Below are 24,927 nucleotides of genomic sequence, written 5' to 3'. Positions count from 1 at the left end.
CTAAACCCTTCATTTTACAGATGAGGAAACTGATGCTTATAGAGGTTAAGTGATTTGCCCAAGGTTACATTGGTAATTAAGTAATAGATTTTAACCAGGGTTCTCTGATTCTAAATCAAGTTCTCTTTATGAGAGGAATTTAGAGAGTAGAAGGGTATCTGAAGGGTGGCAAGGGATTGTTGCTGAAGGGAGTTTTGTTCCCAAATAATTTTTTAATTGAGGTACAACATTAAGATCTGCATTGATGCTACCTGGAAGCATTATGCTTTTCTCCAACTTGTGGGATGTTGAAATGTTCTTTGTTTTTTGTGAGTGGAAATTTATTTAAACACTCTCTTTTTCCTTCCGTTCCCCCTCCACAGTGCCTCTCTACCCATCACCATAACTTCAAGCTTATCACAGTGGTTGCTTAGGTCCTTTGGCTTTAGGGTACCTCATTATAGTTTAAGCCATCTCTTTCCTTCTGGATCTATCTGCTTCTTTATTTCCAAAGTTCTTTCTTTTCAACATAGAACTCTAGGAATCTTGGGCATATCCTAATGACATTCATCTGCTGTTTATAGCACTGGTTCTCAAAGAGTGGTCTGGGTATCGCTGGAAGTCCCCAAGGCACTTCCAGGGGTCTTGTGAGGTCAAAATATTTTAATAATAATAATACTAAGCTGCTTTTATTTCTAATTCAGAATACATCAATAAATATAACTGATATGAACAATGATTTTTGGGAGGAGATCCTCAATGATTTTTAAGAATTTAAAGTGATTTTGAGATCAAAAAGTTTGAGAGACACTGATAAGATCGCTATGCTTCGAATGGATTCCAAGGAGCTCAATATTTCTACAACATCCCCAACAAATGGTCACACAGCCTCTCCGCCTCTTGAAGACCCCTAGAAAATTTCCCTAGGGAGACCAAGATAATAATGAAATGGTCAAGGAACTTGCAGGCATTATTCATGTGAACTGTTGATTAACCACACTTCCCCATCTTGTACTTGTGAATTGATTTTTTTTTTAATCTAAGCATAAGACTTTATATTAATCTTTATTAAATGTCATCTTATTACATTTGGTCCATTATTATAAACCTATCAAGGTCTTTTTGGATTTTGAATCTGTCACGTAAAATGGTAATTATCCCTCCAAACTTTGGGCAATCTACAAGGATGTTTTCCATAACCACGTTATAAATCATTAATCAAAATATTGAATAGCCTAGGGCCAAGGACATACTCCTAGGGAACTCAGAAAGACCCAAGCACATCAACTCATCAATGACTTGACTATTCACTAGGTCTGGTCATTCATTCAGGTCCGAATCCACCTACCTATACTATCACCTAGCCCACATCTCTGCCCATCTTGACTTCTGGATTAGAATGAGATAATTTGTCAAATACCTAGCTGAAATCCAGGTAAACTATGCCTACAATGTATCCTTGTATCCTTGATCTATAAATCTAATAAGTCTGTCAAAGAGGTTAGACTGGCATGATCTGCCTTTGATAAAGCCATGTTGGCCCTTAAACGCCACAGCTTCCCTTTCTAGAAGCTTACCATGGCTGCCACTTCCTCTTGGCATTGTACAAATTCAGATTATCTTGGAAGTTTGGCAAAATGTCTAAAGTCTTCCTCATATGTATGAGGTACGTGCATAAATGAGTCCCAAATGCCCATACTTCACCAAGATAAATGGGCAAAGTGAAGCTCTAATTAATAATTTGCCTACTTTTCTAAAGGATTTTATTTTATATTCCAAATCCAAGGAATACACCTTTTACAATAGCCCACCTTCCTTTCTAAAACTGGAAGAAAACTCAGTGTAGTGGTGACAGTAAAATGTTATCTCTCTGGGGTATCTAGCCAAACCTCCTTTGTCCCATTCCCTCATATTGAATAGCAAAGAATCTGAGGCAATCCAGTTGACCCTAGAAAGGTTCTAATTAGAGAGGGAACTTTGTAGTACTCTAAACTTGAGGGAAGCGCTGGTGTGGGGATGAGGCATGTCCCCAGAAGAGAAAGTTCTTCTTTCAGTTCAGTCTTTCAGACTGAAATTCACCCCAAGCTAACCTGATGTTGGAGATGAAGATTCACATGGAAGAGGCAAAGGGAATTTTATTCCTGGCTCCTGGAAGAATTTTTGTGTGGAGACAAGGTTGTAGATAAGGGAAGGTTTTAGTGGAATGGATTCTGGTATAGAGATATGTTTTGAAGTGTAACATAAGCTGCCATGACAGGAGTTCCAAAGTACTTTACTATGGTGCTCATGATGAAGAACTGTTTCCCTGGGACAAGGAACAGTTGATGCCGTGTGCTTAGAGCTGAAGAGAAGTGTAGGCAGGCCATTCTGTGAAGCTGCTAAGAGGACACACAAATGAGAATGCAGACAAGGAATGATGCTAGGGTCCTCTGCAAAAAGTACATAAGGAAGAGCCATGCTAAAGGCAACACCCACTGCAAATCCTACCCAAGGCAAAGACTGTGATTGAAGTTATACAAGTCTCTTGGAGAATGTTGTTCATATACAGGAGTCATTTCTCATGGAGTTAATTCTGTTTGTTTTCATTCATTTGCAAATAAACTTGTTCATTCTTTGTGCTTTATGAGCCATGTGCTTACAGGGGAATTCATGACAGTATCATAGACAAACTTCCCATTCTCTGGGTTAAGGCAAAGAGTTAGAAAAGTGAGAAGTCTTTCATTAAGTATCTGAGCCTTCTGTGTCATGAGGGCATCTGTTAAATCATTATGGAAGTAAGTGGAGGGAGATTGGGGTAGAGATTAGAACTATGAGCAGCCTTCAATAGTGACAATGATGGTAGTCTACTACTGGCTTCCTTTGGTTTGAAATCACTTCACTTCCTAAGCCTCTATTAGCCTATGCCTCCCCTGTCCTTGCCTTTAAGATTTGATGAGATTCTAAATGAATGATTACCAGATACTAAAAGAGGTCTGACTGTGAATGCCGCAGTGGAAGATGCAAGAGGACAAATTTAAACTGATTTTGGAAGAAGTTAAAAATCTTCAGAAATAAAATAGTCACTTTTAAGCTGCTTCTTGGGCATGAGATAGTGAAATACGAGCTGAATGACAGCCCTGTCGAGTGGATTCAAGGATGGTTAAACAACCTCACCCAAAAATCGTTGATTAATGACCATATTAACCTGAAGTGCCACAGGCATCTGTACTTGGCTCTGTCCTGTTGAACAGGACAATGCCGAACAGGACAATCCATAACTTGGATGAAGACAAAAGAGATGCTTATCAAATTTGTAGATGTCAGGAAGCTAGGAGAAGTCATTAATACACCAGAAGATAGAATCAAGGCATAAAGTGATATTGACAGGCCAGAACACGGAGCAAAAACTGACAGGAGATAATTTCACAGGGATAAGTGTGAAGTCACATCTGCAGGCTAAAACAATTAATTGCTTAAGAACAAGATAAGAAATACCTCGCTTAACAGCAGCTCATGTCAAAACTCTGAGGGGTCTTAATTGACCATAAGCTTAATTGGAACCAACAACAGAATGCGAATTCATCATCTTCAGAGTCTTAATAAAAGGATAGTGTCTATGTCATAGGAAGCCATATCCCTATTATATTCTGCCCATATCCGACTACATATGAATTACTGTATTCAATTCTGGTTAATATATATTCTTCCTTTCCCTTCCCTTCCTCTCCCTTCTCCTTTTGTCTTCCCTTCTCTTTTCTTCCTTTCCTTTCTTCCTTCTTTGTTTCTTTCCTCTTGTTTCTTTTCCTTTTTGTCTTCCTTTCTTTCCTTCCTCCTTCCCTCTCTCTCTTCCTTCTTCCTTCCTTTTTATTCCTTCTTTTTTCTTCCTTTCTTCCTTCTTTCTTGTCTTCCTTCCTTCCTTTCTTCTCATCTCCACTTTCTCCTCCATTCAATCTGTCGATACTCTCACAAGCAATATAATCTTTTTTTTTTTTTGATAGATCTGTTCATATCTCTGCTAAGAAATTTTCAGTGGCTTCCTATTTCCTTCTGAATAAAGTTAGACCTTTCCCCCACTCCTGGTACTTACCTCCACCACCTGATGCCACCTGACTCTTCTAGTTTTATGTCATATTATCCATTTCTCCACACTTTACACTGCAGACAAACTGGACGAATCTGGACACCCCCCTCTGCCTCATTCCCAAGCACTAGCTCAGTACTCTCATACGTCTGGACCTTTGATCACGCTGTTGCATATGCCTGGACTATCCTTCCTCCATCTCTGTGCCTGTTGATTTCCTAACTTGCCTCCTCCAATGAAGTTTCTCTGATTTCTTCCAGTTGGTATTAACCTTCCCCCTCAGACCTCACATAGTATTTTTGCTTTGTAACTTTGATACACTTATCGTGTAACGTGTATTATAGCTATATGGGATGACGTCTCATTCCTCTACTAAATTGAAAACCCCTCAAGAGCAGGACTAATTTTTTGTATAAACTTTGTAGCATAATGATCTATATCCAAGTGGGTACTTTTAAAATGGTCATTGTATTTATATTTATGTTCTTCCAAAAGACCAGTCTAGATGACCTTTTGGACATGAGTAGAAGCAACAGTGGGAGGCAGCTATGTGTCACAGTGGATAGAGTACCAGGCCTGGAGTCAGGAAGACCCATCTTCCTGAGTTCAAATCTGGCCTCAGACACTTACTAGCTGGGCAAGTCACTTATCCCTGTTTGCCTCAGTATTATCATTTGTAATATGAGCTGGAGAAGGAAATGGCAAACCACTACAGTATTTTTGCCAAGAAAACCTCAAATGGGGTCGTAAAGAGTTAAGAGTTAGACATGACTGAAATGACTGAGCAACAAACATGCTACAGTCATCATAAGAAAGAACTTTCCAACAACCAAAACTGTCTGACGATGGAAAACACTGCCTTCTGAGGTTAATCGACCCCCTCTCCAATGCCCTCTCCAATCACTAAAAGTGATTAAAGAGATGAGATGATGAACATCAGATATCTCTCAGGGATGTTATAAGATAAATTCCTACATTGAGTGGAAAGTTGAACTCTAAAGATTGTCTTAACCCTGTCCCTGAAATAGGGAGTCTTTGGTCCATGAAACAAAATAGAATCATTGATTTCTGAGACAGAGTACAAGGTTATTTAATATGATGTCATTTAAAATTAAGCAGAAATTTAAATACCAGCTTGGGAGTGAGACCAGGGGAAAGAGGTCATGTCTTCCTTTGCCTGACAATCTGGAACCATGTGTTTTGAATTTTTCTGCATAAAATTTCAGGCTTTGATTCTTATAATGCAACTGTATTTCCTGCTTTTCTTCTAGTCCCTAATTCCTATTTGACACCACCTCCCACTCCTAGCCCCAACTTATGTTCATTAGCCTTTTAAGTAGCAATTAAAACAGTAGGCTAGAGGAAATAAACTAATGAAAATGCATTTAATAAGTGCTTTTTCTGACCTAAACTGCTAAGCATTGGGGATACAAATGCAAAAATGAAGATTATCGCCAGCATCAGGAGCTTATATTCTAATGGAGGAGACAATACATATAATGGGGTTATGGAAAAGGAGGGATATAATGGACTCAAAAGTTGTAGGATGCAGCAGTGTAGACTGAGACACTATTTCCAATAAAAATGATTGCATTGATTTGTTTATGGTTCCAGAACTAGAAAGTGGAGTAAAGTGGAGAGTATAGAAGGGTCCATACAAGGAGGCAAGACAGCTGGTGAAAAAACAGTTGGGGGGAGGTAAGAAAGATGACATTGTTAAAACCTTTCCAGATACAGTGATACATCTAAGGAACTCACCAACAGGGTGAGTGAGGGGAGAGGGAGAAGGGGAGAGAAGTGCTCACTGTAGATTATTTAGAGTTAGAAGGGATCTTGGATCTTGTTAACCTTTTACAAATGACCTCTTTCCCCTGGTCTCACCCCCAAGCTGGTATTTAAATTTCTGCTTAAGTTTAAATGACATCATATTTAATAAGTGTTATTCTGTCTCAGAAATCAATGATTCTATTTTGTTTTATGGACCAAAGACTCCCTATTTCAGGGATAGGGTTAAGATAATCTTTAGAGTTCAACTTTCTCTGCCAGAAGTTGTGGGATGAAAGCAGTTGGTGGTGCATTGAGTTTAAAACCTTTACACTCTCTTCATAAAAGGCTCGACCCTGGAAATAAAAATGCATTGGAACAAAGCTGGTAATGGTTTGTTCTCTCTTTGTGGCCTTGGGAATTGAATCACAAACCATGTCATTTCATCAAAGGTAAATGTCCTTCCTTCCATCTGACACTTTCAGAGGGAGGCCAGTTGCTCAGAGGGCCTCTTACAAACTTAAAATAAATAAATACTCTTCTGGACAGATGAAATAAATAACTCATGCAACAAGTATGAGAAAACAAGCATAGAGAATATTATAGACGAGCAGGATTTGGGGGCTAGGTAGGGGCTTCAGAGATTGTCTAGTCTAACTCCTGTTGCCACTCCACCCATTTTACAGATGTAGAAATTAAGGCCCTGAGAGGTCACATGACTTACCCAAGGTCACACATTGAAGAAGTGGCAAAACCAAGATTAGAACCTCGATCTCTTGATTCTGCGTCCATTGCTTCTCACTCCACCATGACCCTTACAGAGTTTTTGATTTGCAGGGGTCCTACAGGAAGGCATAGCTTTCCCAGGTAGGAGACTTTAGTGATCAAGGGACCCTCAGTTACATGTTGCCATTAAGAGCCTGGCTAGAATGTTGTTGTTAGAGGAGGGTTATTTATATAGGAATCACTTGAGGGAACTCACAAGGTCCCTTAAATATTAAGGGCCTGGAAGCTTTGGGTTTGAGGGGTGGGTTTCTCAGTCTTAGAAGGACTCAAGATTAATCCACCTCAACCATTAAAACCAAATCTATGGATATTCATGAGGTGGGGTCAAACTGAGACAAACGTGGAATGGCCCGTGGGTCTATATATGAGTGAGAGGAGATCTGCCCCTGTTTTCAGGGACAGACCGTATGACGCTTGACAGTTTACAAAGTACCCTTTCAGGATAGGTTGTGCAAAATATTACGGTCATTTTACCGTTGAAGAAACTGAGGCTGCGAGAAGTCAGAGATGGAACTCAAACCCTGGTCTTCTGATTCAAAATTCAATGCTTTTCCTACTCTAATGCATCAGAGAACATAAGAGCCAGAAGTGACCTTAGAAGGCAATAAGTATTTATAGGGCAGCTAAGTGACACCATAGTGCACAGGGTGCCAGGCCTGGAGTCAGGAAGACTCATCTTCCTGAGTTCAAATCTGGCCTCAGACACTTACTAGCTGTGTGACTCAGAGCAAGTCACTTAACCCTGTCTACCTCAGTTTCCTCATCTGTACAATGAGCTGGAGAAGGAAATGGCAAACCACTCCAGTATCTTTGCCAAGAAAACCCCAAATGGGATCATAAAGAGTCAGATATAACTGAAAATTACTGAACAACAACAATGCATTTATATAGTGTCTACTATGTGCTAGGCACTGTGCTAAGCACTTTACAATTACTATCTTGTTTGATTCTTATAACAACCTGGGAGGTAGGTGCTGTTATTATTCCCATTTTACAGTTGAGGAAACTAAGTCAAACAAAAGTTAAGTGACTTGCCCAGGGTCACACAGCTAGTAAATTTCTGAGGACAGATTTTAACTCAGGTCTTCCCAGCTCCAGGCCAAGAGCTCTATCAAGTGTGTCATGTAGTTGCCTGAATAAATCTTAAGAGTTTTATTCAGGCTAACCCCTTCCCCCTCTTTTTCTTTTAACAAATAGGGAAATAGGTGAAGAGAGACTAAGGGGACTTATGGTCACAGTGCTAGTTAGTGGCAGAGCTAACCATCTCAGAACTTGGATGCAAATTAAAATCTGGTAAGAAGTAAACTATTTTTCCAAGATAAACTGTCAAAGATACTTTTTTAGAAAAAAAATAATACCCCAGAACCATTTTTCCCCTCTGCACCAGACCCAGTTGGGTAAAAAATGAACCCACTGAAAAGGAGAAAGTCTTTTGGACAGGGAAGAGTTTAGGATGTGCTAGTTGTATGTGGTATATCAGGCTTATTTCTGCAGCCTCAGAAGCTCTCCACTAGCCTTCAGAAGCTGGAAGTTCTCATTTTGTTTTCCTTTGTGCTGGAGGCTTGAAGTTCAGTGTTCAGAGGCACCATGTGCTTTTCAGGTGATAAGAGAAGAAGGTTAGGCTGGACAGCCCTGAAATACCAATGCAGAAGAATGACAGACTGCCCTTTCTTTCCAGGGCCACAAGAGTCATCAAGCATGAAGAGGTTCTTTCTGGGCCAATGAGGGGCAGAGGCAAGGCATCCAGAAGGAAAATGATGGGAAATTATCTCCGGTCCCAGTCACCAATACAAATGGGACCTCTGGAATATTAATAAAAACATAGTAAAACTTAATAAATTCAGGAAAACAAGGTGGGGCAATGTCTAGACTTGGTAAAAGTCAGAACTGCAGAACATTTTTAAATATAATGTTAGTACTTTTAAATGCACGTTTACATAGGGCTTTAAGGAAGCACTTTATGATCTTTATCTTATTTGGTCCTATTAAGTACCAAATAGTTTGAATGTTATATAATTCCATTATACAGACGAAGAAACTGAGGTGTAAAATCTTGCCCCGGTCAAATAGGTATTAAATAGCAGGTTTAAGATTCCATTCTTTTGATTCTAATAGAATTCTTCCCAATATACCACATGGCTTCTGATAATTATAAACTAAGATATAAATGGGTTAATGGGGTGGGGATGAGGGACTGGCCTCAGAAAGACTTGAGTTTAGGTCCTGCCTCTTGTACATAACAAACTGTGTGACCATGAGCAAATCATAATCTCTTAGTGAACCAAAAAATTCCCTAAGACTACTTACAGGTCTGCATCAGTGGAAGTCTTTCCCATTCTGGGAATTCCCAGTACTGATGAAATCACAGACTAAAATCAAAGATAAGGCAAGGGGTGAGAGGATGAGGGTAAGGGGGTCAGCAGCAATGGACATGAGCAGAAGTGACTGAAGTGGCAGTATTTCAGACCAATAAATGTAAGAGAATGTGGCTGAGTCTTTAGGGGACATCTGGGTCTTCCCCATCAGCTATTTCCTCAGCTCCCAAATACGGAATATCCTAAGACTTACCCATCAAACTCCTTCTCACCTTACACTCAAATCAAGTAGCTGTCTGACCCTCAACCCTGCTCTGCCACCCAGAGCCCCATCCCGATCCCTGGTATTCTGACAGTGGACCTGCAATTTAGAGTAAGCTAAGACAAGGCAATCCACTCTTCTCAGGCATATCCATTTGACTTCCTGGCCCTGATACCCTCCAGAGGCCTGCCCTGACCCAAGTGTCAGTCTGAGAATCTGAGTTCTCCAGCTCACCAAAGCATGCCACTTCCAATAGTGGCATAGCAGTTATCACTGGTCAGCTTCCCACATCCTAACCCAAGCCTCTTCTAGCTCTACTTCCCAGAATTTATTGCCAACTGGGAGTGGCTTCTTGCTCAGTCTTAAATTATTTTTTAATCATTAAAAGATTAAGGATCTCAATTTTTTAAAAAAAATTAGGAATCTATTACTTAACTAATGTATGTTCAGTTGTTTTTCAGTTGTGTCTGAATCTTAGTGTTTTGGGATTTGGGGCAGTTTCTTGGCAAAGATACTGGAGTGGAAAATGAGGCAAAGTTAAGTGACTTACCCAGGGTCACACAGTTAGGAAGCGTTTGAGGTCAGACTTGAATTCAGGAAGATGAGTCTTCCTAGCTTCAGGCCTGGCGCTGTCTCTACTGCACTACCTAGCTGCCCTATTTAAATAATAGATTGTGTGGATATTCATATTTGGATCCAAATTGGATTGTAAATTGGATATTGGATCCTATTGGATTTATTCATAACTTTTAAAGAACACACAGACTCTGACGTTGGGAAATATTGAAGGGAAAAGGAAAAGGGGATGGTAGAGGAGGAGATGGATAAATAGTGTCATGGAAACAACAAATATGAACTTAGATAATGGAGGACAGAAGGGCCTGACATGCCATGCCATGACATGACATGTCCATGGGGTCATGAAGAGTTGGACGTGAGTGAACAACAACAACACAATAGATTTACATTACATAATATACCAAAGATAAGCCTCAAAAGTTAGGTCACTACTTCAAACTTTAATTCAAAAAGAATTCTGTATGCCATGTCTAAATTTTTACAAGTCTCAAATTAGTTGGGGAAAGAATGAAACTCTGACAAAGTCCTAAACAGTCTCTCATGCCATATTCATAGACAGGATAGAGAGATGCAGGCTGGATAAGTGGTTCATCACTAGTCAAACAACCAGACTCAAAGTGTTGATTAATGGAATGATGAAAACCTGGAAGGGGGCTTCTAGTAATGCACCAAAGAATTCTCTGTTCCTTAGCCCTGTGTCGTAGAGCTTTTTATTAATGTCCTGGATGAATACATAGACAGCACACTCATACAATTTTCATGTAAACAGGTAAAATATATATATATCATGTATATATGTGATAATTTGAAAATGGAAAGAGGAAAACAGCTAAGGAGAACAGGAAAGAATTTCTGTCAATGGGGTACCAGCTAAGTCTTAAAGAAGGCTAGGGATTCCAAGAGGTACAAGTGAGAACAAAACGAATTCCAGGTATAGTGGATGGTCTGTATGAATGTGTATGAGTAGGAGATGAAGCATCAAGTTCAGAGAATGTTAAGTGACATATGGCTTTTTTGGCTACAATGCCAAGCTAGAGTTCCATCATGAACATGTTGAGTTTGAAATACGTACCAGACACTGTCAATCCCCTGCTCAGCAAACCTTAGTGGCTCCCTCTTACCTTTAGAATACATTCAAACTCCTGGTTGACATTTAAAGCCCCTCACCATTTGGTTCCCACCTATCTTTCCAGGCTTATTGCACATTACTTTTCTTCCTACCCCCTTTAGTCCATCCAACTTGATTCATTATTCCTCCCACCACATTCCATCTCCTATCTTTGTGCCTTTGCAAAAGCTGTCCTCCATGTTTACAAGACATTCCCCCCTCACTTTTGTGTCCTCAATTTCCTTCAAAGCTCAGCACAAATGTCACCTTTCTTTATGAAGTCTTTCCTGATGCCCTCGCTCCATTGGCTCCTCCACCTCATACTGATTATGCACGTACATGCCATTTCCTCCAGTAGAATGCAAGCTCCTCAAGGTCAAGGACAATTTTATTTTTGTGTCCCCACTGTCTGGCAAAGTGCCTGGTACATAACAGTACTTAATAAATGCTTGTGGATTGAGACAGGACTTGTTCAGGAGTGTTTGAGGCCAGATTTGAATTTAGAAAGATGAGTCTTCCTGGCTCCAGGTCCGGTGCTCTATCTACTGCACCACCTAGATGCCCTACTTAAATAATAGGTTGTGTGGATATTTGTATTGGATCCAAACTGGATTGTAAATTGGATATTGGATCCTAATGTTCAGGAGATAGGCTGGATATATTAATCTTGGAGTCAACTGGCAATGATTATTTCTTGAATTCATAGGAGCTGATGAGATTATTGGGTGAGAGGATGTAGAGAGAAGAGGTAGAGGTAGAGAGGCAGAGAGGTAGAGAGAAGAGGGCCCAGGAAAGGGGCTTGAGGGACATCCACACACAGTGGGCAGGACACGGATAATGACCCAGCAAAGAAGGTGCAGTCATACAGGTGCAAGAACCAGAAGAAAGTAATGGCATGAAAATCCAGAGAGATGGTGTGGAGGTGTAGGGGATAGTCAATAGTGTCAAACATAGCAGAGAAGTCAAGAAGGATGAGGACCAGGAAAAGGCTAGCAAATGTACCAGTGAAGGGATCATTGCTAATCTTGGCTGTCTGTTTGTTTGCTACCTTTTTTTTTTTTCTTTTTGGTGAGGCCATTGGGGTTATGTGACTTGCCCAGGGTCACACAGCTAGTGAGTGTTACGTGTCTGAGGTTGGATTTGAACTCAGGTCCTCCTGAATCCAGGGCCGGTGCTCTATCCACTGTGCCACCTAGCTGCCCAGTTGGCTGTTTCTTGAGAGGTGTGCTCCAAAGCCAGATATGGCTGGGGTAGGGCCTGAGACATGAGTGGTAGGAGAGGAAATGAATGTAGACAGTTTTTCCTGTTTGCTATGAAAGGAAAGGAAGATATAGGGTGATAGCTGAAAGCGATGGCAGGTTAAAGTGAAAGCTTTATAAGTATGGATAGATTTGAGTGTTTGTAGACAGCAAGGAGATCCAATAGATAGGGAGTGAACGAAGATTTATGAAAGAGAGAAAGACAAGCTCTCAAAGGAGACCACAAGTAGAGGAGTTGGCTGCTTCTTAATCAGAATGCAATGACAGGTCAAATTTAATAAAAATAGTGGACAAAGTCACAGACAGGAATTAAGAATTTGACAAAACGGAAGGCAGACGGAACCATGATGGCAAAGGGAACTTAAACCAATATTGAGTTCACTTCAAGGAATTGAGGATGTTTAGGCTAACGAAGAGAAACCTGGGAGGTGGGGAAGATATAACAACCCTACAAATATCTGAATAACTATACAAAGATTAGACTTGCTCTGTCCAATTCCAGAGAGCAAAGCTAGAACTAATGAATGGAAGTTATAGACATGCTGCTTTTAGCTCAATATAAGGAAGAACTCACTATCTGAAAATGGAACAGTCCCACCAGGTAGTGAGCTCCCTGTCCTTGGGAATATTCTTCCTGATTGGGATGTGGTAAAAAGGGACTATTAATATATTGGGTCATGACAGTGGCCAGGATGACCACATCAACTGCTTCCAACCTTGTCATTTTATGTTCCTACTATAGGTAGTTATTTCTGTCCATAACTTTCTCTCAGGTAAAAAATTATCTGAACTATATTTAGCGAGGAGCCGTCATTCTCCTGGGAAGGGTAATTACCATAATGGAAGCAATTCTGCTCCTCCCTCTGGCAGCCTACACTTATCAGCCCAGAGGAACTAAGGGGGAAAAGGGGGGGGGCACACAGGGTGAAAGGCAAGCTCCCAAATACAAGATTCCATCAAAACTCTTAAGAATCATTTGAAATATTTTCAAAGTCTTCATTCCCAGAATGCTATTGGTGTTCTCTTTCCCTGCTGCCAAGGCAGCAGAAGTGCTACTCATTTAAGTAGTACCATCTTTATCGGTAATAAGAATTTGCCACAAGGTCAAGACTTTTCAAAGGGACTCTTTTAGCCTGCAGTCATATTAGATAAGGCAGACAAGGTACTATAGCAAAAGGATTATTCTGTGGGAGTTAGCAACAAGACCACGCAGTATGACTTTGGGAAGTTTCCCGAGGTATGTTGGAACACCCTCAAATTGAAGAGTTATAGAAAAGAGAGTAGTAAGCCTCTAGCCTTTGCTTTTTATATGACTTTAACAAAAAAATCACATGAAACAGGAATACTACCTGCCCTACTTCCCTCACAGTATTATTAGGAAAAACAAATGAGAAAGTATAGGAGAAAGCCCTGAAGAAAAATAGAAGGCACTGTTAAGAAAAAGAGATTGCTTAATGAGTATCATAAAATTTATTTAAGCAAGAATCCATCTTTTGACAAGATGTGCAATACAGTGATTTAAATACATAGCAATCTTATGTTATTCACATTTCCACAGACTTAATAAATGATGTTCAGTGGTCGTTCCAATTTTCCTTCTTGAATAAGTTTTTCTCTCTTGTCCTATAAAGACAGAAAAGAAATACACATTAAATATATAAATATACCCTAATACAAATCAAAACCCAATTCTAGGAAGAGTCAAAGAATGTCAAAAATAAACATATTTTTATCCACAAACTAAAGTTTGAATATTTACAACTTTAGTCCCAGACACCCTGAGGAGGCTCTGGAATAGAAGGGCAAGTACAGAGTCAGCAAGGAAGAATCAGAAACCTCCCCCCTCCTTAGACTTCTCACACCTCTAATTGTACCAACCAGTGACTGATTTGAGTTAACAAACCATACCACCCACACTAGATCTGCAAAAATAGAAGCTAAATAATTATTATTGATAAGTCTACATAACCTCCTTTAGACCTATAAATCATTAACACTTTACTATAACAGATAATTAGACGATGAGATTTAATGAGACCTAACAACTTTCCTCAGGAATGAAAATTATGCTCTCCCAACCCTTACCCCTCATTGAAAGTAAAGAAAAAGAGAAGTAATTTCAGAGCATGCTACACTTAAGACAGAAGGTAGATCTGGTAGGATGTCACAACAGGGTACTTGGGAGACCTAGGGAGCAGAAAAATACTCTGAATTACTAAATACAACAAAGCTTCTATCTGTTAGGATACTGAGAGAATGTGGTACCCTGATTAAAGTGATGTTTCTGTTTACATGGAAAATTAGGTAGAGTAACAGTAACTTTGTCAAAATTTTTTCTATACCTATGCCTATACCTATTACGGAGGTGTTTTGCATGCTGAATTTCCTGCCTTCTCAATGAGGGTGGGTGGGGAAGGAGGAAGGGAGAAAATTTGGAACTCAAAGTTTTAAAAACGAATGTTAAAAACTGTTTCTACATGCAACTAGGAAATAAGATATACAGGCAAAGGGGTACAGAAATCTATCCTCCCCTACAGGAAAATATAAGTGGAAGGGGTAAGAGAAGGGTGGGGTTTGACAGAAGGGAGGGCAGATTGAGGGAAGGGGTATTGAGGACACGTGCCTTCTTGGGTAGGGGGAGGGGAGACATGGGGAGAAAATTTGGAGCCCAAAATCTTGTGGAAGTGAATGTTGAAAACTAAAAATAAACAAATTTTTAAAAAATATTATGATTGGCATTCTGATTACTGAACCATCATTCTGAACAGTACAAGAAATCCTCAAAATATAAATCTTCCATAAATTATTTTCAATCTACCTACCTAAAGCAATTAATTACAAAAAACATTATGGGAAGTATATCTGAATTCAGCAGTGAAAGGCTTACCCACCATGTCAGGATCAGGGAAGGATGTATTTTATCCCACCCCCACCCATCTCCCACCACAGTTAGAAGCAGCCATTACCTTGGATTTGTATTGGCAGCCAGGGGTTCTTATTAGTATACCAGCCTCTCTCTGTCAGCCATCTGGCTTTGCCCTCCCTCCCTCCTCCTTTCCCCATTAATTGATTTTTCAAATGACTGACATAGTTTTATATTAAACAAATCAGGAATTAGAAACATCTTAAAGAAATAAAGCAATCACAAAGAAATATCTGGTAGCTGCAGGTAAATGCTCCCTATTAATTTAGGGGCTTTACTTTCCTCAGGCCCTTCTCGACATCTACCAAGGAAGAAACTAATCCTCTTGTCAACTTGCCTCCTCCAGGAGCAGCTAACCCTGCCAATAGCTAAGTGAAGCCGAGTGTTTATGGCAGACTTCCTTTTCTTATCAATCAATCAACCAACCAACCAACCAAGGAAAGGCTTCCTGCTCTTAAAGTGGAGAGGGAAGGGGCTTTCATAGTTGGGGAAACCAGAAAAGTCCTCATGGAAGAGGTAGCACCTGAACCGAGCTCTGAAAGAAGCTATGGTTTGGGAGTGTAGGACAGGGACAAAGACCTTCCTGACTCCTTCCTACTCCAGTTCTGGGGAGAGAAGGGCTAACCAGGAAAGAACTAAGTGAAATACTTTGCTCTAAAGGGCTTCATATTTAACTCCTTTCTTCAAGAGTCAGGAGGAAAAACTGAGGCATAGTAAGAAGTGGAGTAGAATATAATGGAAACCCTAAACTAATCTAGAATCAGGGCTTAGTGGACTGACCTCTCCCTAATCCAAGGCTGCAGAATGCCTTAATCTGATCAGGAAAAGAAGGAAGCCTCAGAAAAGGAGGGTATCCACATATCCTTACACACTGGCACTCAAGAAAACCATTACTCTCAATCTTGTTTAATTATTCATATTGCAACATTACTGTTTTCTATTCGTAAATGTACAGTATTTCAGGTATGCAGTGGGTTAGATAATCTTAGCATTCTTATTTCCACAGGAGAATGATTTCTCAATTCTTAACAACAGATCTGCAAAGAATTAAACCTGGGGGCTTCCTGACCTGTAGATATGAGATAACAGACATTCAGCTAAGTGTATACTTATCCTAACATATATCTAAAAGACTGCTTGCTGATTAAAAAATAAAAAATCCCAACTAATTTGTCATGTCTCATAAAAGTAGAATTCAAGAGGGGAAAAAAAAGGCTGGTTAGTCAAATTTTTACTATGCTTGTAATCTGGATGCTGAATTATGGACTGAAGGAGCCATAGTTGATCCATGGACTGTGCAGCTACCAAGACATTTGCTTATGCAGTCTTCAAGGAAAAAGAGCCACAGCTGAGGCTAGAAGTTAACAACATACTATATTCAACAATTCAACATTTATGAAGCTAAATATTACACTCTATAACTTACCCTATCAGTTTTAAAAACATAATACCAGAAGACAAGGGGGCCAATTCCAAACAGAGCGCCTAAGAATGAGGTCTTGGGAGTGGGTCTGAAATTGGGGTAGACATTTGCCGTTCTTGCATAGGTCCAACGAAGCAAAGCAGGATCTTCCTAAAATAAAGAACATAAAAACTGCCAAACTGGATCAGAACAATTTCCATCTAGCCTGATACTCTGTCTCTAATGATAGCACAAGAGATGTTTTACGAGGAAACATGACAGCTGCTCCTAAAATGTCAGTCAAATAGATTAGGAACTTACCCTGAATATTTCTAAAGTCTTTTTGAAAAGCATGTGCATCTCATTCATTAGTTTCTAAAGCCATTTAGCACTTACTTGTACTTTCATCCTACTTGAACTTCTCAGGATGAGTTCCACACACTTGACACTCACAATGCAGTATTTCCTTTCAGTTTTCTTAAAATTACATTAGGTTCAAATATTGTCTCCCAGTTGTGGTGACTAAGGAAACATTCACCCAATTCATACAAGTTTAAGTCTCAATTTTTTAGTCTATCTTTTTAGAGAAGTCACTCCACTCCCTAGCACATTTTATCTTCCTCTTCCTTAGACATTTCCTAAGTTGCCTTATACATTTCTTGGGATGTGACAACTGTAACTGCACACAGTACTCAACATGCAGGCAAACCACGGCTTTGTACTAGGGTAAGATTACAATTTTGTTTCTAATACTTTTCTTAATGATGACCAGAATTAATTGCTCTTTCCAGCATAGAATAACTAACACTTATATAGCCCTTATTATATGTCAGGCATAGAATAAAGGTCTTTACAATTATTACCTCAGTTGATCCTCTCAATAACACTGGGAGACAGATATTATTATTATCTCCATGTTTCAGATGAGGAAACTGAGGCAAACAGAGGTTAAGTGACTTACTCAGGGTCACACAGCTAATGTATCTGAGTTCTGACTCCAGGCCCTGTGCTCCATCCACTGGGCCACCTAGCTGCCCTCGGGCAGCACATAATCAGGCTAGTAAAAACTGAACCTACCAAATAACTTAAAAGTTTAAGTGTCTTACGGTGGTCTGGCTGACATTTAATGGGGTTCCTCCCCCCCTACAAAATTACTTATAATTACAAAGTTAAAAAATTTAAAATACAAGTTTGCCTTTTAAGTCATTATATCTGCTTGTTGAAGAAAAGTGTCCATAGCCCACAAAACTGTTAATAAAACAAACTTAACGTCTGTTGTTTTGATTGGTGAACACTACCCTAACAAAGCATAGTAACAATTACATAAAATTACAAGTATTGAAACGTAAACAGTTCACTCCCACATGCCTTCACAAGTAATTGTTTCAATTGACTGACAGATAAAATAACCAAATCACCAGTTCCAGAAGTAGAACATTTGCAAATTAGCTGAATGTGAAAATAAGCTGTTGTAAAATTTAATCTGTATCTCTGATTTGTGCACATAATGAAATATTATGGTTTTAACACAATGCAGATTTTGTAGGACAAACATCATTAAATCAACCAATCAACAAGCATTTATTAAATGCTTATCATTCCCTCCCAGTGGAAAAAAAGAAAAACGAAAAACAAAACCCTTGGAACAAATGCATAATCACAGAAAATCAAAACAAATTCCCACATTGGCCATGTCTAAAAAATATGTATCTCAATCTGCACCCTAAATCCATCTCTGACAGAAGGTGGATAGCATGTTTCACCATATGACTTCTGGAACTATGGCTAGTTGTTGTGTTGATCTAGTTCTCAAGTCTTCCAAAGCTGTTTATCTTTATCATGTTGTTACTATATAAATTGTCCTCTAACTTCTCTTTGCATCAATACTTACAAGTCTTCATAGGTTTCTCTGAAACAATAACTTTTTTATCATTTTTTATAGCATGATAGTATTCCCATTACATTTACATACTCTAATTTGTCCATCTAGTCTCCAATATTTTTTGTACACATAGATCATTTTCCTCTCCCTTTGATCTAAGATATCGGTATATAGCAACACTGCTTGGTCAGAAGACATGTACAGTTTAGTAACTTCTGGGGCATGGTTCCAAATTGAGAAGCCAGAGATTCTAAGAGGAAAGACAAAGACAGCATTCTTAAGAGTGAGGAGAGAAACTCAATTTAGAAAGGCTAATTAGAAGGCTATTGCAATAGTCCAGGCAAGTGGTAATAACAGCCTAAACTAGGCTGATAGTTGTGTGAATAAAGAAGGGGACTTATACAGGAGATGTGAGGATAGTAATGACAAGATTTGTCAACGAACTGGATATGTGAGGTGAGAGCAAGGTGCTGAGGCAACAACCAAGGGTGAAACCTTGGTGACTGGGAAGATGGTGGTATTTTCACCAGTAATAGTGAAGTCTGAAAGAACAAAAGGTAGGGGGAAGGAGGAAGAAAGAATTCTGTTTTGGACATGTGATTGAGATGCCCGTACAATATCTAGTCTGAAATATTTAAATAGGTAGTCAGTGATGTGAGATTGCAGACCAGATTCACATATCTGGGAATCATCCTCATGGAGACTAGGAGATAAACTCATGGGAGCTGATGAGAAAATCAAGTGGGACAGTATAGGAAGAAAAAGACAAGAGAGCCCAGAGTTGGTGAAGAAGACCTTGATGAAGATCCAGCACAGGAGACTAAGAAGAGGTAACACAGGCAGGAAAACCAAGAAAGCGGTGTTATGAAAACCCAAAGAAAAGGAAGTACACAGGAAGAGGAGGTAAGCAACAGAGTCAAATGCTGCCCAGAGGTCAGGAGGGATGAGGGCTGAGAAAATAAAGACAGATTTGGGAACAGATTTGAGATCGTTGGCAACTCTGGAAAGAGCCGTTTCAGGTGAGTGATGAGGCTGGAAGAAGGTCTGCAACAAACTACAGAAGGTCATATTAGGTCTGTCTAGGAATTTAACTTTAATCTAAACAAAAATCATCCTTTTGGAGAATAACAACTAGAGCACTGATATAAAGGGAACACTTACAATGGAATATTCCACCTTCCCATGGAAAAATTCACTTGTATATTCCTTGTTTCCTTACAGTCCAGGCAGTGTGGCAGAGAGGATGCTGCTCTTGTAGCTAGGAAGACCTGAGTTCAAATCTTGCCTCAGATACTTACTATCTATATGACCTCAAGCAAGTCACTTAAAATCTCTGTGCCTCAGTTTCCCCATCCATAAAAGGGAGGGAGTTAGACCTGAGGCCCTCTGAGGTCCCTTCTATCTATAAAACTAGCTCTAACATGACTTTACTATGTAAAGTTGCCATGCCACCTCCAGAACCGGGTCAAATCAGTAACTTCAGGATGACATCCTAAAAGATTGGAGTAGTCAGTACAGACCAGGTCTTTGGGTACGGCCTTTTGACTGAGTCCAAGATTTACAGAACAAATCCTTTTATTACGAGGATTTGTTCAGTAAAGTTTGGATTCAGTGAAAGGGCTGCATTTGAGGACCTAGAGGGCCATATGTGGCCTTGAGGCTGTAGGTTAGACCTTATAATAAGAAAATGTCAAAAATATCCTCTGCAATACTTAAATATAAGTATATATAGGTAAATTCCTGCTTTCATAATCTTGATAGGGCATGAAATTGCTATGTGTGAGCTTTATTAAAATGAAGCTTGAATGCTATGGTATACATAAGGTAAATACACTATACACATATGTTTTTTTAAAATTTGCATACATAAAGCAAATATTCTCAAAACACTTTACTAGTAACGAAGAGGGGGAAAGTAAATGTACTCATGAGAATCTATGATTCCAAAGTCATGATGCCTGAGAAAATAAGTATTGTTATGCTTATGTTGAGCTCTTTTCCTATAATTACAATAGGATGTAAAGTAAACTAATCAATTTGAGAGTTTTATAACTGATTTTCCCAAACATCCCCTGTCTGAGAAGGATTTCTTTTTCCTGCAACTAGGAAGCTGGTAATACACAGCTGTCACAGGAGTTCAAATACCCTAGTTTTCTCCCAGTTCAACCCTCAATATGCCTGGGTGGTTCATTCTAGGTGGAGGAGGCAGTGCAGTATAATGGAAAAAATAGTGGCCTAGGGAACCAGAAGGCCAAGATCCTCGCACTGGTTCTATAAGGCTAGGGTTCCTAGCCCTATTTGTTGTTTGGTTACGTCCGACTCTTCATGACTCCAAGGACACATGCCAATACTGTCCGTGGGATTTTCTTGGCAGGATACTGCAGTGATTTGCCATTTCCTTCTCCCGTGGATTAAGGTAAACTGAGCTTAGGTGACTTACTTGCCCAGGGTCACACAGCTAGTAAGTGTCTACGGATGGATTTGAACTCAGGTCTTCCTGACCCCAGGCCCAACACTCTATTCACTGAGCCATCTAGCTCCCTCCTACTAGTCCTATAATGTTGAGCAAATCACTTTTCTTTAAACCTCTGTTTTTTTCATCAATAAAACAGGGATAATATTTATACTATCTATCACACTGAGCTGCTGATAAGAAAGCATTTCATAAACTCTGACAAGTTAGAAAATGTGTTATTGCCATTACTACCACTTTGACAATCCAAGTCAGGTTCTCTCCCTCAATAAATGGGAAGGTATGCTACCTTCCTGACTTTGAAGGTATCTCAGAAAAGGATGAAACAAGAACTTTGGAGGGAGCAGAGAACATAGTATAGAGGGAAAAACACTGGACCTGAAGGCAGAAGACTTACTGTGGGTTAAAGTCCTGGCTCTGCCACTTTATTTATATGACCATTACCACCTCACTTCATCCCTCCAGCCCAGTTTTCTAGGGGAAAGATTAGATAACCTAGTGTCCTCTATAACGCTAATATTCTATGATTCTGTGATATCTCTAGGATGGCAAAAGCTGCATCTTGTTTTATTTTTGCAACAAAAAAATAGGTAATAATTAGTATTTTTAAAAGCAGTTTAAGGTTTACAAAGCATTTCTCCTCCAGTAACCCAGCAGTGTAAACACTATCATCTCTACTTTACAGATGAAGAAACTGAGGCTCCAGGGGTTGTAAACATTTGTTTAAAATCAACCTGGTTTAGTGGAGAGGTGGAATTTTGAAGTCAGGTAACCTGGGTTTGAATCTCAGCTCTGATACCTGTATATGTGCAACATTCTTTGCAAACTTGAAAGCACCACATCAACATCAGTTATTATTGCAGTTATAAGTTAATTTCCAATTGAAGCCTCAGTTTCCTCATTTGCAAAATTGGTTGAACCAATAGCTCCCAGGTCTGTTTTAGGGATAAAATGAGACTACAGAATGTCCCAAAAGCTTTACTGCAGGTGGAGTTTTAAGCTCTTAAAGCTTAAAACTGGGTTAAGATTTTTGGGACACCCTCTGTATGCAAAATGTTTCTGTATACTTTAAAGTAGCTTATAAGCACCAGCTGTTAGCATATTGGAGCCAGAGACATGGGTTCCAAGGCTGCCTCAGGCATTCACTATCTCTAAAACTCTAAGCAAATCATTTAACCTCTTTCAGCGTCAGCTTCTTCATCAGCAAAATGGAGATAATAACCATGACGGCACTGACCTAAAAGGGTTGTCCAGGAGTTTAAATGAGATGGTGGATTACATGTAAATTGCTTTGGGAACCTCAAAATGCTCTAGAAGTCAAGTCAACAAGCATTTTATTTGGCACTTATGTCATTGCTATATCACTGTCACTACTCTAACTTCCAAATCGCTTTAAGAATGATCAAATTTGATAAAAGTGACAGAATAAGTGACATGAATTCTTTCCGGGTACACCCGGGCCCTTTGTCCTTGCATTTCAGGGTTCTAGACCCCTAGACTCCAACACAAGGAAGTCAAGAGGGAGAACCACTGGAGGAGGAGGACTTATGATCTGTTCAGTGTGGGGCACATTGAATTTAAGATGTGAGGGGCATCCTGCTAGAAATAGTAAGGCGGCTATCAGAATTGCTTAGGACTCTGTCAATGAGCATTTATTAAGGTTCTACTACGCACCAGGCACTGTACTAATTTAACTCAATGCAATAAACATTTATCAAAGGCATACTATGTGCCAGGCACTGTGCTTATTAAATTCAATAAACATTTATTAAGCACCTATGTGCTAGGCATTGTGCTAAGGCACCAGAGATTCAAAAGAAAGACAAAAAACGGTCCCTGCCCTCAAGGAGCTCTCATTCTAATGAAGGGGCCAACAAATGCACAAACAAGACAGGTGTCCCAGAAATGTTAGGGCAGTCAAGCCTCTAATCCTTAAAACTGCGCTAAGACTTTTGGGACACGCTGTATAAACAAAGTAACGTGGAGTAATTATTATTATTACTACTACTACTACTACTACTGCTGCTGCTCTTCCTCCTCCTCCTCCTCCTTGGAGCGCAGGCGCACACGTGGCGGCCGGCTCTTTTTCGGGCCCCTGGGTCGAGCAGTTTCGGCCTTCAAGGCCCAGCAGGTGGAATGCCCAAGGTCAGGCCGGGCCGCCCTCCGTGACCCCGGCGCCGCCCCCGCTACTCACGATGATCCCCCGGCGGTGAGGGTTGTCGTACTGCAGAAGGTACTGGCGCTTGAGGCGGGCGCGGATGGCCAGCCGCTCGTTCTGCGCCCGCCGGACCTCAGGCGACGAGTCGTACTCGGCGGGATCGAGGGTCGGGGGCAAGGTGGCCAAACGAGACGGGACGTACTTGGACATCTTGGAAGCCCGGCTAGGCAACAGCGCCTGCGCAAACCGTAAGGGCCCGCCTTCTGCCGGAAGTTCTCCGTCCAACAGCGCATGCGCCCCAGCCTTCTCTTGCTTTGACCTTAGCTTCTGTGTCTTGGAGTCTCGCAAGGGGGCGGGGCTGAGCCAAAGAGCTCTCTGAATTCTTTCCACTTAGTTTCCCCTTTATGCCCCTCCTCCCCTCAGTGACCGGGTTGCGCATGCGTAAAACCAGGGCGTTTCTTTCTCGGTTCTCCTTAATCTCGCCTTCGTAAAAGAATTAGAGTTCGAATACCACCTTTAACAGTTTAATGCCTCGGGGCAGAATTCCACTTCTGACACAAGTGTATTGGAGCCCCAGCTCTCCAGAGTCGCCCAGTGAGAGCCGGTTGTTAAATTTGCAGTGTGGTCATTTACACCTCGGAAAATCGCAAATGCTACGAATCAGGGCTTGATTGATGTGATTGTTTATTCAAGAAAATGATGGAGAAAATATTTTAATGTAGATCGAACTTAAAAGTGTGACGTGCATACATTTTTTGAGAACTGGTTGTTAAAAACATTTGCCAGCACACCCCTACCTGGCTGTGCCACTTGCCAGCCCTCTGATTTATACTGAAAAAGAAAAATTGCACTTAAGGCAAATCAATTCCCCACTCTATACCTCAGTTTCCTCACCTGTAAAATAGGTTTGGACTAGATGACTTCTGAGGGCCCTTCTAAATCAAGAGCTCATGGTCCTAAGGTGTTCCTCTGCCTCTCATATGTTATAAGAATTGCTGCAACAGTAACACCTTGCCTCCTATTGGGGTTTTACTCTCTACTTTGCAATCATCAATAAACCAACAAACATTTATTAAGCACCTATACTTACTAGGCGAAAATAAAGTAATCCTTGCCCACGAGAAACATATTCTAAATGCAAAGTTTTTGTTTTGTTTTGTTTTCTGAGAGAGAAATTTTTGGGAAGTTTCTCTGAACCAAATCTTCTTGACAAAGACCTGGAAAATCTGCTCTCCAATATACTGCTGGACTTTTCCACCGAAATTCTCCTTAGGCATTTCAAGTGCAAAATGTCCAAAACATAATTCATTTTCTTTTCCTCTAAACTTACCCTCCTCCTAATGCTTCTGTTTCTGTAAAGGACAGCCCAGTCTTCCAGTCATCCAGGTTCCCAACCTCAGCTTGTCTTTGACTCCTCCATCTCACTCCACACACCCCTCTCCCACAGCGAGTCAGTTGCCAAATCTTGTTGATTCCATTCACCTAGTCTCTACCCCTCTCTAATTCATCATCCACAAAGCTGTCAGTCTGATATTCCGGAAGCACAGATCTGACCAGGTAGCTCTCCTGTTTAAGAAGCTTTGAAGGTTTCCTGTTGCTGCTAGGAAAGGAATCAAACTTTTTTGTTTGGCATTCAAAGTCCCCTCACAATCTGACTCCAACCTAGCTTTTCGAGTTGATTATACATTATTCCATCTCATATGCTCCAACCAAACTTTCCTGTCTTCATATGTGACATTTCATTTCCTCCTTTCATACCTCAGTTGGGAACTCCTGAGGAGCAGGGACTTCTTTTGCCTTTCTTTTTGTCCCACGTGCTTAACACAGTGCCTAGCACAGAGTAGGTGCTTAATTAATGCTTAATGACCTACTGACTTATTGAGTTGACTCTATATCCGATGTCTAATACGCACTCCCTCCTTACCTTTGGAAGGTACATTTTGATAACTGAAAGCTGCCTAGTTAACTTGGGGTTTA

General features: G+C 40.3%; 1 protein-coding gene across 1 annotated transcript; it reads right to left on the bottom strand.

Moving 5' to 3' along the window:
• Nucleotides 1-13,563: 13,563 nt before the first annotated feature.
• On the bottom strand, nucleotides 13,564-23,192 carry NDUFB4 (NADH:ubiquinone oxidoreductase subunit B4). The gene is made up of 3 exons (XM_027845234.1): nucleotides 22,987-23,192; nucleotides 16,462-16,608; nucleotides 13,564-13,735 (listed from the first exon to the last, which is right to left on the bottom strand). Exons 1-3 carry the CDS (start codon nucleotides 23,158-23,160, stop codon nucleotides 13,673-13,675), a joined length of 384 nt encoding a protein of 127 aa, XP_027701035.1. The 5' UTR covers nucleotides 23,161-23,192; the 3' UTR covers nucleotides 13,564-13,672.
• Between the last annotated feature and the right edge of the window lie 1,735 nt (nucleotides 23,193-24,927).

Source organism: Vombatus ursinus, unplaced genomic scaffold (assembly GCF_900497805.2).
Source record: "Vombatus ursinus unplaced genomic scaffold, bare-nosed wombat genome assembly UNPS02014959.1, whole genome shotgun sequence".
NCBI classification, from domain to species: domain Eukaryota; kingdom Metazoa; phylum Chordata; class Mammalia; order Diprotodontia; family Vombatidae; genus Vombatus; species Vombatus ursinus.
Note: the sequence above shows the minus strand (reverse complement) of the source record. Positions and strands in the feature narration are given on the sequence as shown.

Coding starts and splice junctions, on each gene's coding strand:
- NDUFB4 (XM_027845234.1), bottom strand. CDS start 23,160: ATGTCCAAGTACGTCCCGTCTCGTTTGGCCACCTTGCCCCCGACCCTC. Junction 16,609..22,986: donor CTCACCGCCGGGGGATCATC/GTGAGTAGCGGG, acceptor TCTTTATTTTAG/GAAGATCCTGCTTTGCTTCG. Junction 13,736..16,461: donor ATGTTTTTAAAACTGATAGG/GTAAGTTATAGA, acceptor CTGTCTTTATAG/GACAAGAGAGAAAAACTTAT.